At 44.7% G+C, this 12,337-nt stretch overlaps 1 protein-coding gene across 4 annotated transcripts in view; it reads left to right on the top strand.

The window, feature by feature from the left end:
- Positions 1–12,337, top strand: part of ADAM19 (ADAM metallopeptidase domain 19) — a 116,615-nt gene that overhangs the window by 42,901 nt on the left and 61,377 nt on the right. For 3 of the 4 annotated variants that reach the window (XM_004371259.2, XM_023726561.1, XM_023726562.1), the window contains exons 4-5: positions 256–334; positions 10,566–10,642. In XM_004371259.2, the coding sequence (XP_004371316.1) occupies positions 256–334; positions 10,566–10,642 (156 nt within the window). The remainder of the gene's footprint in view (positions 1–255; positions 335–10,565; positions 10,643–12,337) is intronic. The other variant, XM_023726563.1, reaches the window with a different exon arrangement.

The following is a 12,337-nucleotide window of genomic DNA, read 5'->3' on the forward strand; positions in this document are numbered from 1 at the left end:
TTAAGAACCATTGCTTTAGGTCTGTCTGCTTCATCTGGTTGTGCCAGAACTAAATGATGATGCTAATGAATATCAAATTAATAACAAACTTTCCCGTTTTTCTGTTTGTTCCTCAGCCCCCTGTGGCTGTGTGGTTTCTTCTGCGTGGAGTTCTTTGGGTGGTCCTGTCTGGTTCAGTTAAAATCACTGGCTGCTGTTACCAGAAGGATGGAATCATCAGCTAAAGATACAAATGTCTGTGTTTGTTCTTTGCAGGGACCTTTTTGCTCCAACCTACACAGAAACCCACTATACTCCAAGTGGAAGCCCTCGAACCACCACGCTGAAGTCTGAGGTAAGTTCAGGCCAACAAATATCTGTCAAGCACCTGCCCTTTCCAGATGCCACTCCTAGGGACGGCTGATACAAGTGATGGGAATGGTCACTCCTGAAGTAACTGTTTCCTCTGATGAAGATGAAGGGAATGAGCAGGAAAAGCAGAATGTGGGTTTGTTGTTTCTTAAGTGCCCACTCTCCTTTGCTGGCTAATACGGCCAAATAAACAAATAGAACATTTTAGGGCAATTGCAACTATTAAAATTGTTATAGTCATGGTACAATATACATTTGCTTCACTTTATGTTAGTTAAGAGAAAAACCTGTAATCAAGTCAATTCTGACTCATGGCGACCCATGTGTGTCAGAGTAGAACTGTGCTCCACAGGGTTTTCAATGGCTGATTTTCAGAAATAGATTGCCAGACCTTTCCTTTGAGGTGCTTCTGGCCAAGTGAGTTAACTGTTTGCACCATCCAGGGAATCATTATCTTAATTACCTACATATTAAAAAACTTTAAGTGAAATAAATGATTTACCTATAATCCTGTCATCTCATCCAGTCAGATGTCTAATTAATCAGTTCTTTTCATCTGGATGTGTAAGTTTTCTACAGCTGTAATGTCCATGCACACAAATTTTGTAGTCTGCTTTTTTAATTTTTTAAAAATTGTAGTAAAATATATGTTGTTGAAAATGCAGGGCCTCTTATTCAAGAATTACTAATAATTTCAAAATGGTGACAGGAGAGCATTAAACCAGGCATGGGGCCCTGCCAAGCATGGGGCCTTGTGCAACTTCACAACAGGATGAAGTGGGGAGGAGAGAGGGGGGACAAGGGAAGGTACTGGCAGGCATAGCGCTGAACCTGTTTTCACATATATTGGATTCTTTCTCTGTTTATGACTGATGTACCCTTTTAGTGATGTCCAGGCTGGCTCTGCTCAGTAACTAACTACACATGAGTGGTCTCCAAATTAAAGCGTTCTAATTCTTTTGAAATACTTTATGTGAGAAAGTTCCATTAGTTTTGAAATCCATTCACAAAATCTCAAGGAATTTCAACACCACGATTTTCTTTTTTTAATATATTTTTGTATTGTACTTTAGATGGTTTACAGAACAAATAGTTTCTCATTAAACGGTCAGTACACATATTGTCTTATGACGTTGGTTAACAACCCCACGACATGTCAACACTCTCCCTTCTCGACCTTGGAGGACCTTTTTTTGGTGAAAATATACATAGCCAAAGTTACACCATTTCAAAAATTTCTACATGTACAATTCAGTGACATTGATTATATTCTTCCACTTTCCACCCTGGGTTTCTAGTGTCCATCCATCCTGCTCCGGTCTCTTCCTGCCTTCTCATCCTGCCTCTGGACAGGAGGTCTTGTGTATCTGCTTGAACTAAGAAGCACACTCTTCATGAGTGTTACTTGATGTTTTATAGTCCAGTCTAATCTTTGTCTGAAGAGTAGTTTTCTGGCATAGTTTTAGTTCTGGGTTAACATAGCGTCCGGGGGCCATGGCTTCCGGGGTTCCTCCAGTCTCAATCAGACTATTAAGTCTGGTCTTTTTACGTGAATTTGAGTTCTGTTCCACACATTTCTCCCGCTCCATCAGGGACTGTCTGTTGTGTTCCCTGTCAGGGTGGTCATTGGTAGTAGCTGGGCACCATCTAGTTCTTCTGGTCTCAGGCTGATGGAGTCTCTGGTTTATGAGGCCCTTTTTGTCTCTTGGGCTAATATTTTCCTTGTGTCTTTGGTGTTCTTCATTCTCCTTTGCTGCAGGTGGGTTGGGACCAATTGATGTATCTTAGATGGTTGTTCACTAGCTTGTAAGATAACAGACACCACTCACCAAAGTGGGATGCAGAACATTTTCTAAATAAACGTTATTATGCCAGTTGACCTAGATGTCCCCTGAAACTGTGGTCCCCAGCCCCCAGCCCCTGCTACTCTGTCCCTCAAAGTGTTTGATTGTGTTCAGAAAAACTTCTTAGCTTTTGATTTAGTCCAGTTGTGCTGACTTCCTCTGTACTGTGTGTTGTCCTTCCCCTCACCTAAGATGATTGTTGTCTACTATCTAGTTAGTGAATTTTCCTCTCCCTTCCTCCCCACCCTTGTAATCATTAAAGAATGTTTTCTTCTGAAAATCTCAAGGAATTTCAACATTGCCGTTTTCAAGGAAAGAAAAGAAAGAACCATTAGATTCTTTAAGTATAACTCAAATGTTATAAATTTGGAATGGTCTCCAAAAGTGTTTTGGCATTTTATATCACTTACTAGTGTGAATGGCCCTGGTGGCAAACTGGTTAAGAGCTCAGGCTGCTAACCAAAAGATTGGCAGCTCAAATCCACTAGCCACTTCTTGGAAACCCTGTGGGGCAGTTGTACTCTGTCCTATAGGGTCACTGTGATTGGGAATCGACTGGACGGCACACAACAACAACAGTGTGAACAAAATTTATCGTTAGTAGTAACTATGGAGAAATTGAAGAGATTGTCATTAAAAAATCTTGATCAGATTTTAAGGAGTCTTTATGAGGATTTACTATTTGAAGCATAAAATCTGATATAAAAGAAGTTTATAAAATCAAGTGCAAATTTCTCATTAGAAATTCAAGATTTTTTTTGAAATTTTATATTAATTCAGTATTTAATATCTTCCCTAATTTTGAATTTTCTTTTCTTATAATTATAATATAAAGAAAGAGTAGCGAAGGCTTTTGCCAAGCCCCATATGTTGTCCTTGTACCCTGTAGTCGACTGATTTCTACTCATAGCGACCCTATAGGTCAGAGTAGAACTGCCCCATAGGATTTCCTAGGCTGACTAGTTCCTGGAGGAAGACACCATGCTTGGTAAAGTAGAGGGTCAGCAAAAAAGAGGAAGACCCTCTAACGAAATGGATTGACATGGGGGATGCAACAATGGGCTCAAGCACAGCAAAGATTGTGAGGATGGCGCATGACCAGGCAGTGTTTCGTCCTGTTGTACGTAGTGTTGCTATAAGTTGAAACCAACTTGACAGCATCTAACAACAACAAATCTTTACGGGAGCAGATGGCCAGGTCTTTTCTCCTGCAGAGTAGCTGGTGGGTTTGAACTGCCAACCTTTTGGTTAACAGCTGAGTGCTTAATCATTGTGCCACCAAGGCTCCTTAGTAAAATATATATAACATAAAATTCGCCATTTTAACCATTTTTAACTGTACAATTCAGTGACATTAATTACAATCACAATGTTGTGCAACCCTCACCACTATCTGTTTCCAAAACTTTGTCATCCCTCCAAACAGATGGTTAGTACCTATTAAGCAATAACTCCCCACTTCTCCCTCCCTCTGGTAACCATTAATTGTAGCTTGACTTTTTAAAGTGATTTTAGGTTATGAAGTTTTTCCTATTTTTGCTGCCATCTTCACATTGGATATATTTTCCCTCGAAGGTGTTTTTGAGTGAGTATGTTTGCACAAAGGCAAAGATCTGTCATTTAAAAAATGGCTTTTCCATTGGTTGCTTAGATAGATAAATGTCAGTTTGCTTTTACCACATCCCACTGGTGGACATTTAAGGTAGTAAATCATACACTTTTCATGGTTTGCTAGCTCTTCCTACTGGGGTGTCTGTTGGGAATTTGTAGGATTAGAACAGTGGTTCTCAACCAGGGGTAATATTGCCCCCTCAAGGGGCACTTCACAATGTCTAGAAGCATTTTTGATGGTCACAGATGGAGTGGGGGCATCTAGAGGGTAGAGACCAGGGATGCTGCTACACATCCTACAATGCACAGGACATCTCCCACACAAAGAATTATCCAACCCATAATGTCAGTAGTGCTGAAGTTAAGAAACCCTGGATTCGAGTAACCTTTCTCAGACTCTGAGCTGATGGGGGAGGAGGGAGAGAGAAGGGAAGAAAACACGGACTCTGGAGGGAGCAGCAGTGGTCTTTTGCCTTTGGGGCAAAGCATAATGGACTTTAGTGGTGTGGAGACCTGAGAGATGTGGTGTGGAGGACAATGGGAGGAGGCCCTGTGCCTCATTGTTCCCACAGAACCCCAGATTCCCACTTGGCCCATTCTTTACAATACTGCTGTTACAGTGCAAATGTCTAGAAAGACAAAGACGGCCACTATCAGTCATTAGAAGTCCGTGAGTGGTGCAAATGGTTAAGCACTCGATTACTAGCTAAAAGATTGCTGGTTGGAACCCACCCAGAGGTGCCGTGGAAGACAAGCCCGGTGATCTGCTTTTGAAAGGTCACGGCCTTGAAAACCCTGTGGAACAGTTCTACTTTGCACACGCGGGGTCACCATGATTCAGACTCAATGACCACTAACAACAACAATCAGTTTATCAGATTATCCCGGAATGGGGCAAAGGACCCAGGACAGTTATATTTTGATATTCTAAGAGATCTAGAGCTAGCTGAGGGACTATTTTGGATAGTTGGGTGAATCAGAGCATTGAGGAGCAAGAGGGAGTAGAGAAATGAGGATGGTTTGTCGTGAAGATCAAGACTGTCCTTGATGAGGTTGCTCCAAGGATAAAGGAATTGATAGTGTGGCCAGTGCCGGCAGGAGGCAAGTCAGCTGGGTCTTCTCATCTCTCGGGAAGCTGTCCAGCAGTGACTCCAACCTCTGGAATCTACACTTCCCTCAGTGCCCCTTGGTCAAAACGTCTCTTCCCTTCACTGAGACCTCTGTTCTCTGCTTCCGGAGGTGGAGTGGGCACAGCCATGCTTAGAAAACCCCTAGCTGTTAAGACCTCACAAAATCACCCTCCTCTGAGTTTGGCTTCTGCTGCTTCTGCACCCCAGAGCTCAAGAATGGGTCTCAGTTCACAAGTTTGCCATGAGCTCATGTTTCCTACTGTGAAAGCCCCCTGGGGTGGCCACCTCGGGTCAAGAAGCTGAGATGGAATGCTGTGACTTCATGACTCTGATAATTTCCTTGTTCTTTGTGCTCTTAGCTTTTGCATCAGGCAGAGATGTTGTAACAGCCTTTCAGAAACAGAGGAGTGGGAAAGAGTTTCCCCTCATCACCGGAATCCCCTTCCTTCCAGAAGACCTTGTTGGCTGAAGCCCATCTTGGCTCAACCATGGGACCAAAAACCAAAAATCCAGTTGCTGTTAAGTTGATTCCAACTCATGGCGACTCCACATGTGTCAGAGTAGAACTGTGCTCCATAGGGTTTTCAGGGCTGTGACCTTTCTGAAGCAGATCACCAGGCCTTTCTTCTGAGGCACCTCTAGGTGGGCTAGGAGTGCCAACCTTTTGTCTAGTAGTCAAGTGCTTAACCGTTTGTGACACCCAGGGACTTGAACCATGGGACAACTCGTTATTTTCTCACACTCCATTACTGGATTCTTAACAACCCGCCCACCCAGTCCCATGTGGCTCCCTGTCAGCGTTCTTATTTGGAAGCTAACTCAAAGAGAAATGGGAACAGAATAAACCATTTAGCTGCAGTTGACCCAAATTTTGAGGCCTGCACTCTTGTTTCCAAACTTGGCCTGGGTTAGCCAGCATTCTGGGAACCTTATCAAGACTCACTAGCTGGTCCTTTACGCTATAGCCCTGATCAAGGTCAGGTCATTGGAGGAATGGGCTGTGAATGTATTCCCATAGAAAGAGTTACAGGGCTTGGTGTCTGAAGGCCAAGTCTATAGTCTTGGCTTTTCCTAGCTATGTGACTTTAAACAACCCTTTGTACCACACTGGTTTTGAGTTTCCTCATCTGATAATTGGATATGCTAATATCTGACTTTCAGGGCTCTGGAAGGGTAAGATGAATCACTCATTTTTAGGGGAATTTGTAAACAGCTCTTCCAACCCCACATCTTACAGATGAGAAAATTGAGAGGAGAAGAGGAAAAGTAGCTTGCTCAAGTTCAGATAACCAGTTAGTGACCGGGCTTAAACTAGAACTTAAGTCTCCTCTGGCACTGGGGGATAATAAAGCTTTGGCAAATTAAGTCTTATGCACTTGGATAGTGCTGCTGTTGCTAGGAGAGGCAGCACAGCATCGTAAGCTGGGAATGGGACATGTAGAGGAGAGATGGGCTCGAGTCCTATCTGTATTAGGATACCCTCACTTACTCTCCATGAGCCTCAGTTTATTCTTCATAAATTAGCATAATTCTGCCTCCTTTTCCTGGAGGTCACTGGGTGGCACAAACTGTTTGCCCTCAGCTACTAACCGAAAGGTTGGGGTTTCAAAACCACCCAGCGGCGCCGCAGAAAAGGGCCTGGCAGTCTGCTTCTGTAAGATTACCTGTTGCCATTGGGTTGATTGTGACTCGTAGCAACCCTGTAGGACAGAGTAGAACTGCTCCACAGGGTTTCCAAAGAGTGGCTGGTGGATTCGAACTGCCAACCTTTTGGTTAGCAGCCAAGCTCTTAATTGCTGTGCCACCAGGGCCCCTCTGTAAGATTACAGCCAGGAAAACCCTGTGAAGCACAGTTCTACTTGGAAGCACACGGGGTTGCCATGAGTCGGAATCTACTCGGAGCAACTGGTGTTTTGTTTCCCCGTCTCCCTACCCCACATGTTCCACTGCTATTCGTAAGGTTTTCATTGACTATGTCTCACATACTTTGGACATGTTATCAGGAAGGATCAGTCCCTGGAGAAGGACATCATGTTTGGTAAAGTAGAGGGTCAGTGAAAAAGAGGAAGACCTTCAGCGAGATGGACTGACACAGTGGCTGCAACAATGGGCTCAAGCATAACAGTGACTGTGAGGATGGTGCAGGACCAGGCAGTGTTTTGTTCTGTTGTGCATAGGGTCACTGTGGGTCAGAACTGACTTGACGGCACCTAACAACAACAACAGCCCCACACATTGATGGTGAGATGGAAGTTTAGAAACCATCACTTCAGAGTCCCAACCACAATGCTAGCCCATTGAGAGGGATTCAGAGCCTGGAGTCAGGCTGTTAACGTGATCTCATGAATAACTTAAAACTGCTCTAATTTTTAGTTTCCCCTTTAAAAAATGGCAATAGTAATAGCTCCCTCATAAGGCTGTGGTCAGAATTAAAAGAAAAACATCTACGTATGCTGTTGGTTAAGTAGCAAGAGCTAGATAGACTTAGCTCTGATTGTTAATAACAGTAAATGGCAGGTATTGTTACCACATGAGATATGTACGTGAGAGCTCTTTGCAAATTGTAAAGCATGTTACAAATGTCAGTTGGTATGCTATTTCAGAGAGCCCCCAGGCTGTGATTAATATTAACATCGTTCCAAAGATAGGAAGATATATTGGGATTCTTCATACTCATCCCTGGATTTGAATTCCGTTTATTTGCAGAGGTTCCAGGATTTTTTTAATCCTTGACTTCATCCAACTTCTCTGAGCACAATTTACCCCCTGTTAGCCTGTCTCCCCTCTCCAGGAGAACTGGCCCACTTTTCACCTCTGAATGGCCCTGTGCTTTGGAGTTCCTTGCCCCCTGCTGAGTGCTAAGGACCAGGTTCAGAACTTTAGCGCTTGATGTTCAGCCCCCAGGTCCCAGAGCCCAGGAGTGAATGGAGAAGCCAGGTGCTGGGCTGGCATTTGAAAGCAGAGAAATCCTGGCTGGGAGGAAGGTTTGGTCTGCTCGCCTTCTTTCATAGGTGCTTTGGGATGTCCCCTGGCGTGGGGAGGAGTGGGAGGGAACTTCCCTTTGTGTTCCTCTGAAGGTTGGGGTCTGACTCATTTAAAGTCCAGGAGAGTTTGATGCAGAGGGAGGGGGCAGTGTATGTCCCTCCTCCTGACCACGTGAGCATAATGGGCAGAGGAGCCTCGCCACTGGCCAGCGATTTATCAGCAGATGAAAGGGTGCCTGTGGTCTGGAGAATGACTCTGAGTTGAGTGCCAGCCTGGCCTTTATGCTCTGGTCTGGCTGCGTGACTCAAATGGGCAGGACATAGAATTGGTGATGATGCTAAGGCCATGGATTCAGCCCCTTGGTGGGCTTCCAAGCCCCTCGAGGCCACATTCTGCCTTTGACTAAGGAGACTCTAATAATATGATCACTCATGTTTATTGCCTGCTGGTCTGGGCCAGATATGCTGCGCTAGCTCCTTTATATGCATTATCTCACAACCACCCTGCGAGGTAGGGACTGCAGACATAGAAGGTCAGAGAGGCCTTGTGGGTGTGGGAGCCTGGCTGTAAACCCAGGCCTGGCTGGTGCCAAAATGCATGAATTTAATTATTTGGCTGTATTCATGGGAGTTATAGACCTGGGAGTGAGTGGAGCCAGAGAATATAGACAAATGGGTTAGCTGTCTGCTGGGTCACATCCCTGCCTGCTGGGGACAGAATACTATAAGCAAGCATGGTCCTGGTGATGGATCACTTGTACTTTTCCATTGGCAAAGGCAGGAGCATTTATGATTGGTCCTGCTTAGGCTTAGGGTATTAAGGGAAAAGTGGAAATGTCCATGTCTGCAACTATATAGTTTATATTCTTCTTAACACCTTAGCAGAACCTGGCTCCCCCAGAAGGTTTTACTTTCTCTCTGTCTGACCAGCTTATTTCTCTTGACTTATTTGGGAGGAAGCTTGTAGGAATATGTTTCTTGTTATCACAGCTTGCTTTGCCTGGGACAGTCCTGGCTTGCGGTGTTGGCCTGGTTTTGCATTTTAGCACCCTCACAGTGTCCTGGTTGGCTTCATAAATGCTACGGTTGCCCTACTTATGACACACTCAGTAGCACTTCAAACTTTTATTTCAAGTCTCTCTTTACAGTTTATAATTACATCTTTTAATTATTGACTGGTTCTCACAAGACCACCAGCTCTGTAAATGCTGGGACTGTGTCTGTATGTACTCAGTGGTGGATCTCTGGGGCCTAGCCCAGTACCTGGCACATAGTGGTCTTCAGCAGTGGTCTATTGTGATGGAGGAAGCCAGCCTGGTTGAGCAGACCAGATGGCCCGGAGGCAATGGCAATGACTAGAGAGCAACATCAAATTCATGGACGTAGGTGCCAAATTAAGTATGATCTAGGTGTGGAGGGTTTCAGGGGAGGAAGATCATCATGAGCTGAGGAATAGATGAGGGTGTATTAGCATCCTAGGGTTTCTGTAACAAATTACCACAAACCAAAATCAAACAAACAAAAAAAACTGCCTCATAGGGTTTCCGAGGAGTGGCTAGTGGATTTGAACTGCCAACCTTTTGGTTAGCAGCCAGAGCACTTAACCACAGTGCCACCAGGGCTCCTACCACCAACCAGGTAGCCGAAAACAACAGAAACTTGTTCTCTCACAGTTCTGGAGGCCAGAAGTCCAAAATCAAGGTGGTGACAGGGCCAGGTTCCTTCTGAAGGCTCTAGGAAAGGATCCTTCCATCCCTCTTCCTAGCGTCTGGTGGCTCTCAGCAATCCTTGGTGTCCCTGGGCTTGTGGCAGCATCACTTCAGTCTGCCTCTGTCTTCACATAGCCTTCTTTGTGTGAGTCTTTCTGTGTCCTCTCCTCTTATAAGGAACCAGCCATTAGAATTAGGGTCCACCCTAATCCAGTATGACCTCATCTTAACTTATTTACATCTGCAAAGACCCTATTTCCAAATAAGTTCACATTCTGCTGTTCTGAGTGGACGTGAATTTTGAGGGGACATTATTCAGTCCACTACAGGGGTTCCCAGAGGTGACTCTGAGGAGCGGGGAGGCAGGATCTTTCAGAAGCCTGAGTGTCCTATGATCAACCTTGTGTCATGGAAACAGCTCTGAACAAGAATCTGAAAAACCTGGGTTCTCCATCTTGCAGTGAAAACTTCAGCAGATCCCTTTGCTCCTGAGTCTCAGGTCCTTCATCTGTTCAATGGCGTCTGCCCTATCCCACCTCACAGGAATTTTATAATAATCACAATGATAAATGGAAAGCTCTTTGCAGATTGTAAAGTGCTAAAGGTTAAGGCAGATGCATAATGAACTACAAATCATCTGAGGAGCCCTGGTGGAGCAGTGGTTAAGTGCTCAGCTGCTAACCAAAAGGTTGGCGGTTCGAACCCACCAGCCCCTCGGGAGAAAGATGTGGCAGTCTGCTTCTGTAAAGATTACAGTCTTGGAAACCCTATGGGGCAGTTCTGCTCTGTCCTGTAGGGTCGCTATGAGTTGGCATTAACTCGAGGGTCATGGGTTTTGGTTTTTTTGGTATGAATCGTCTGTGAGTTGCACGAGAGATCAACATTGCCCTGCTTGTCGTTGCTTTTCTGCCTGACCACCTCCTTTCTCCTTGCTAGGATCATTGCTTTTACCATGGGACAGTGAGGAAGGCGGAAGAGTCCAGTGTCACACTCAGCACCTGCCAGGGAATTAGGTAAGAGGCCCTGAAGGTTCATGCGGGTGCCTGGCACTTTCTCCAAGAAATAACATTTTCAGGACAAGCAGGACTGGCCCTGGGCAAGGGCCTTGGGAAGGAGATTGTTGATAGTGTGGGCAAGCCGGCTCAGAGAAGGGCCAAGCGTGGGAGGGAGCAGGGGAATCATAGATAACCCACAGATTCACTGGTATTGAGCTTTTAATTTTTTGAGGAACTTGAACTTGAGTTTGAGCACTCTCACTTCTGTTTCTCTCTTCTCTGGTAGTACTTGTAGGCAGTGAAGAAGGAAATGAGCCTTGAGTAATAGGAGAACATGGGAAGAGAAAGGAGAGACAAGTATATCTACTCAAGAGTTTCAGCTAGATAGCGTTTTGGGAAGAGGGTGACTGTTCATTTCTTGATCAGACTACCTGGGTTTGAGGACTGGCTTTGTAGTTGACCAGTTAGGTGACCTTGGGCCTCTATGGTCTCATTTGCAAAATGTGGATAAAATAGTATACACCCACTGGTGTGAGGGTAGGAGCCTTGGTGGCAAAGTGGTTAAGCACTCGGCTACTAACCGAAAGGTCAGCAGTTCAAACCCACCAGCTGCTCCGTGGGAGAAGGATGTGGCACTCGGCTTCTGTAAAGATTACAGCCTTGGAAAAACCCTATGGGGCAGTTCTACTCTGTCCTATAGGGTCACTGTGAGTCAGAATCAACTAGATGGCAATGGAGTTGTGTGAGGATTAAATGCGTTAATAGAGATAGAACGTTTAGCACTGTGCTGGCCCAGAGCCAGCCCACGGTAACCTCCCAGACCCTTGCTTCTCTAGGTTTGTTCTGCACATGGACAGCATCACCATCACCTGGGAGCTTGTTCAATATGCAGAATCTCAGCTCCCTCCCAGACCCACTGAATCAGAATCTGCATTTTACCAAGATCCCCAGGTGGTTCGTGGGCACATTAAGATTTATACCTGAGAATGCATGTTCCTTGAGAACGTAAATTATATCTCAAATATTTGTTTATCTCCATCAGCTTACCCCACTGCCTTGCATATATAGGATCTCTACATGTATTTTGAAGTAATAAACTTTCTTTCTTTAGAACCCTACCACTTCCTCCTCCATTTTTTTTTGAAAAACCAAAAACCAGTTGTCGTCAAATCAGTTCCAATTCATGACAATCCTATGTGTGTCAGAGTAGAACTGTGTTTTCAATGGCTGATTTTTCAGATGTAGATCACCAGGCGTTTCTTCCAAGACTCCTCTGGGTGAACTTGAACCACCAACTTTTCAGTTAGTAGCCAAGCTCTTAACCGTTTATGTCACCCAGGATTAGATCCAGTATGCTGGAAAGCTGGCTTTCTGGCAGGGGGGAAGAAAAGCTTGATTTGTATCATCTGCCAATATGCTGGTAGAAATACTCCCACCATAACGACTTTCAAGCTGCCAATGTGACATCGCTGAAGGTGGAATTGCGAAATTATGTGCAAGATTGGCTCTGTTTCTGGTAGGAGGTGACTCCACTGCATAACATTTATCAATGGATGATAAATCTTCTCTTTATCAATGGATTGATTCATTCAATAATTGTTTCCTTCATGCAACAAATTAATATTGGGTGTCTACTGTACGTCAATGCCTTGCACTAGGTGGAAGGAAGACAGACACTGAGAAGTCATTGAGTTATCAGTTTTCTCATCTGTG

Source organism: Trichechus manatus, unplaced genomic scaffold, assembly GCF_000243295.1.
Source record: "Trichechus manatus latirostris isolate Lorelei unplaced genomic scaffold, TriManLat1.0 scaffold00011, whole genome shotgun sequence".
Taxonomy (NCBI): Eukaryota; Metazoa; Chordata; class Mammalia; order Sirenia; family Trichechidae; genus Trichechus; species Trichechus manatus.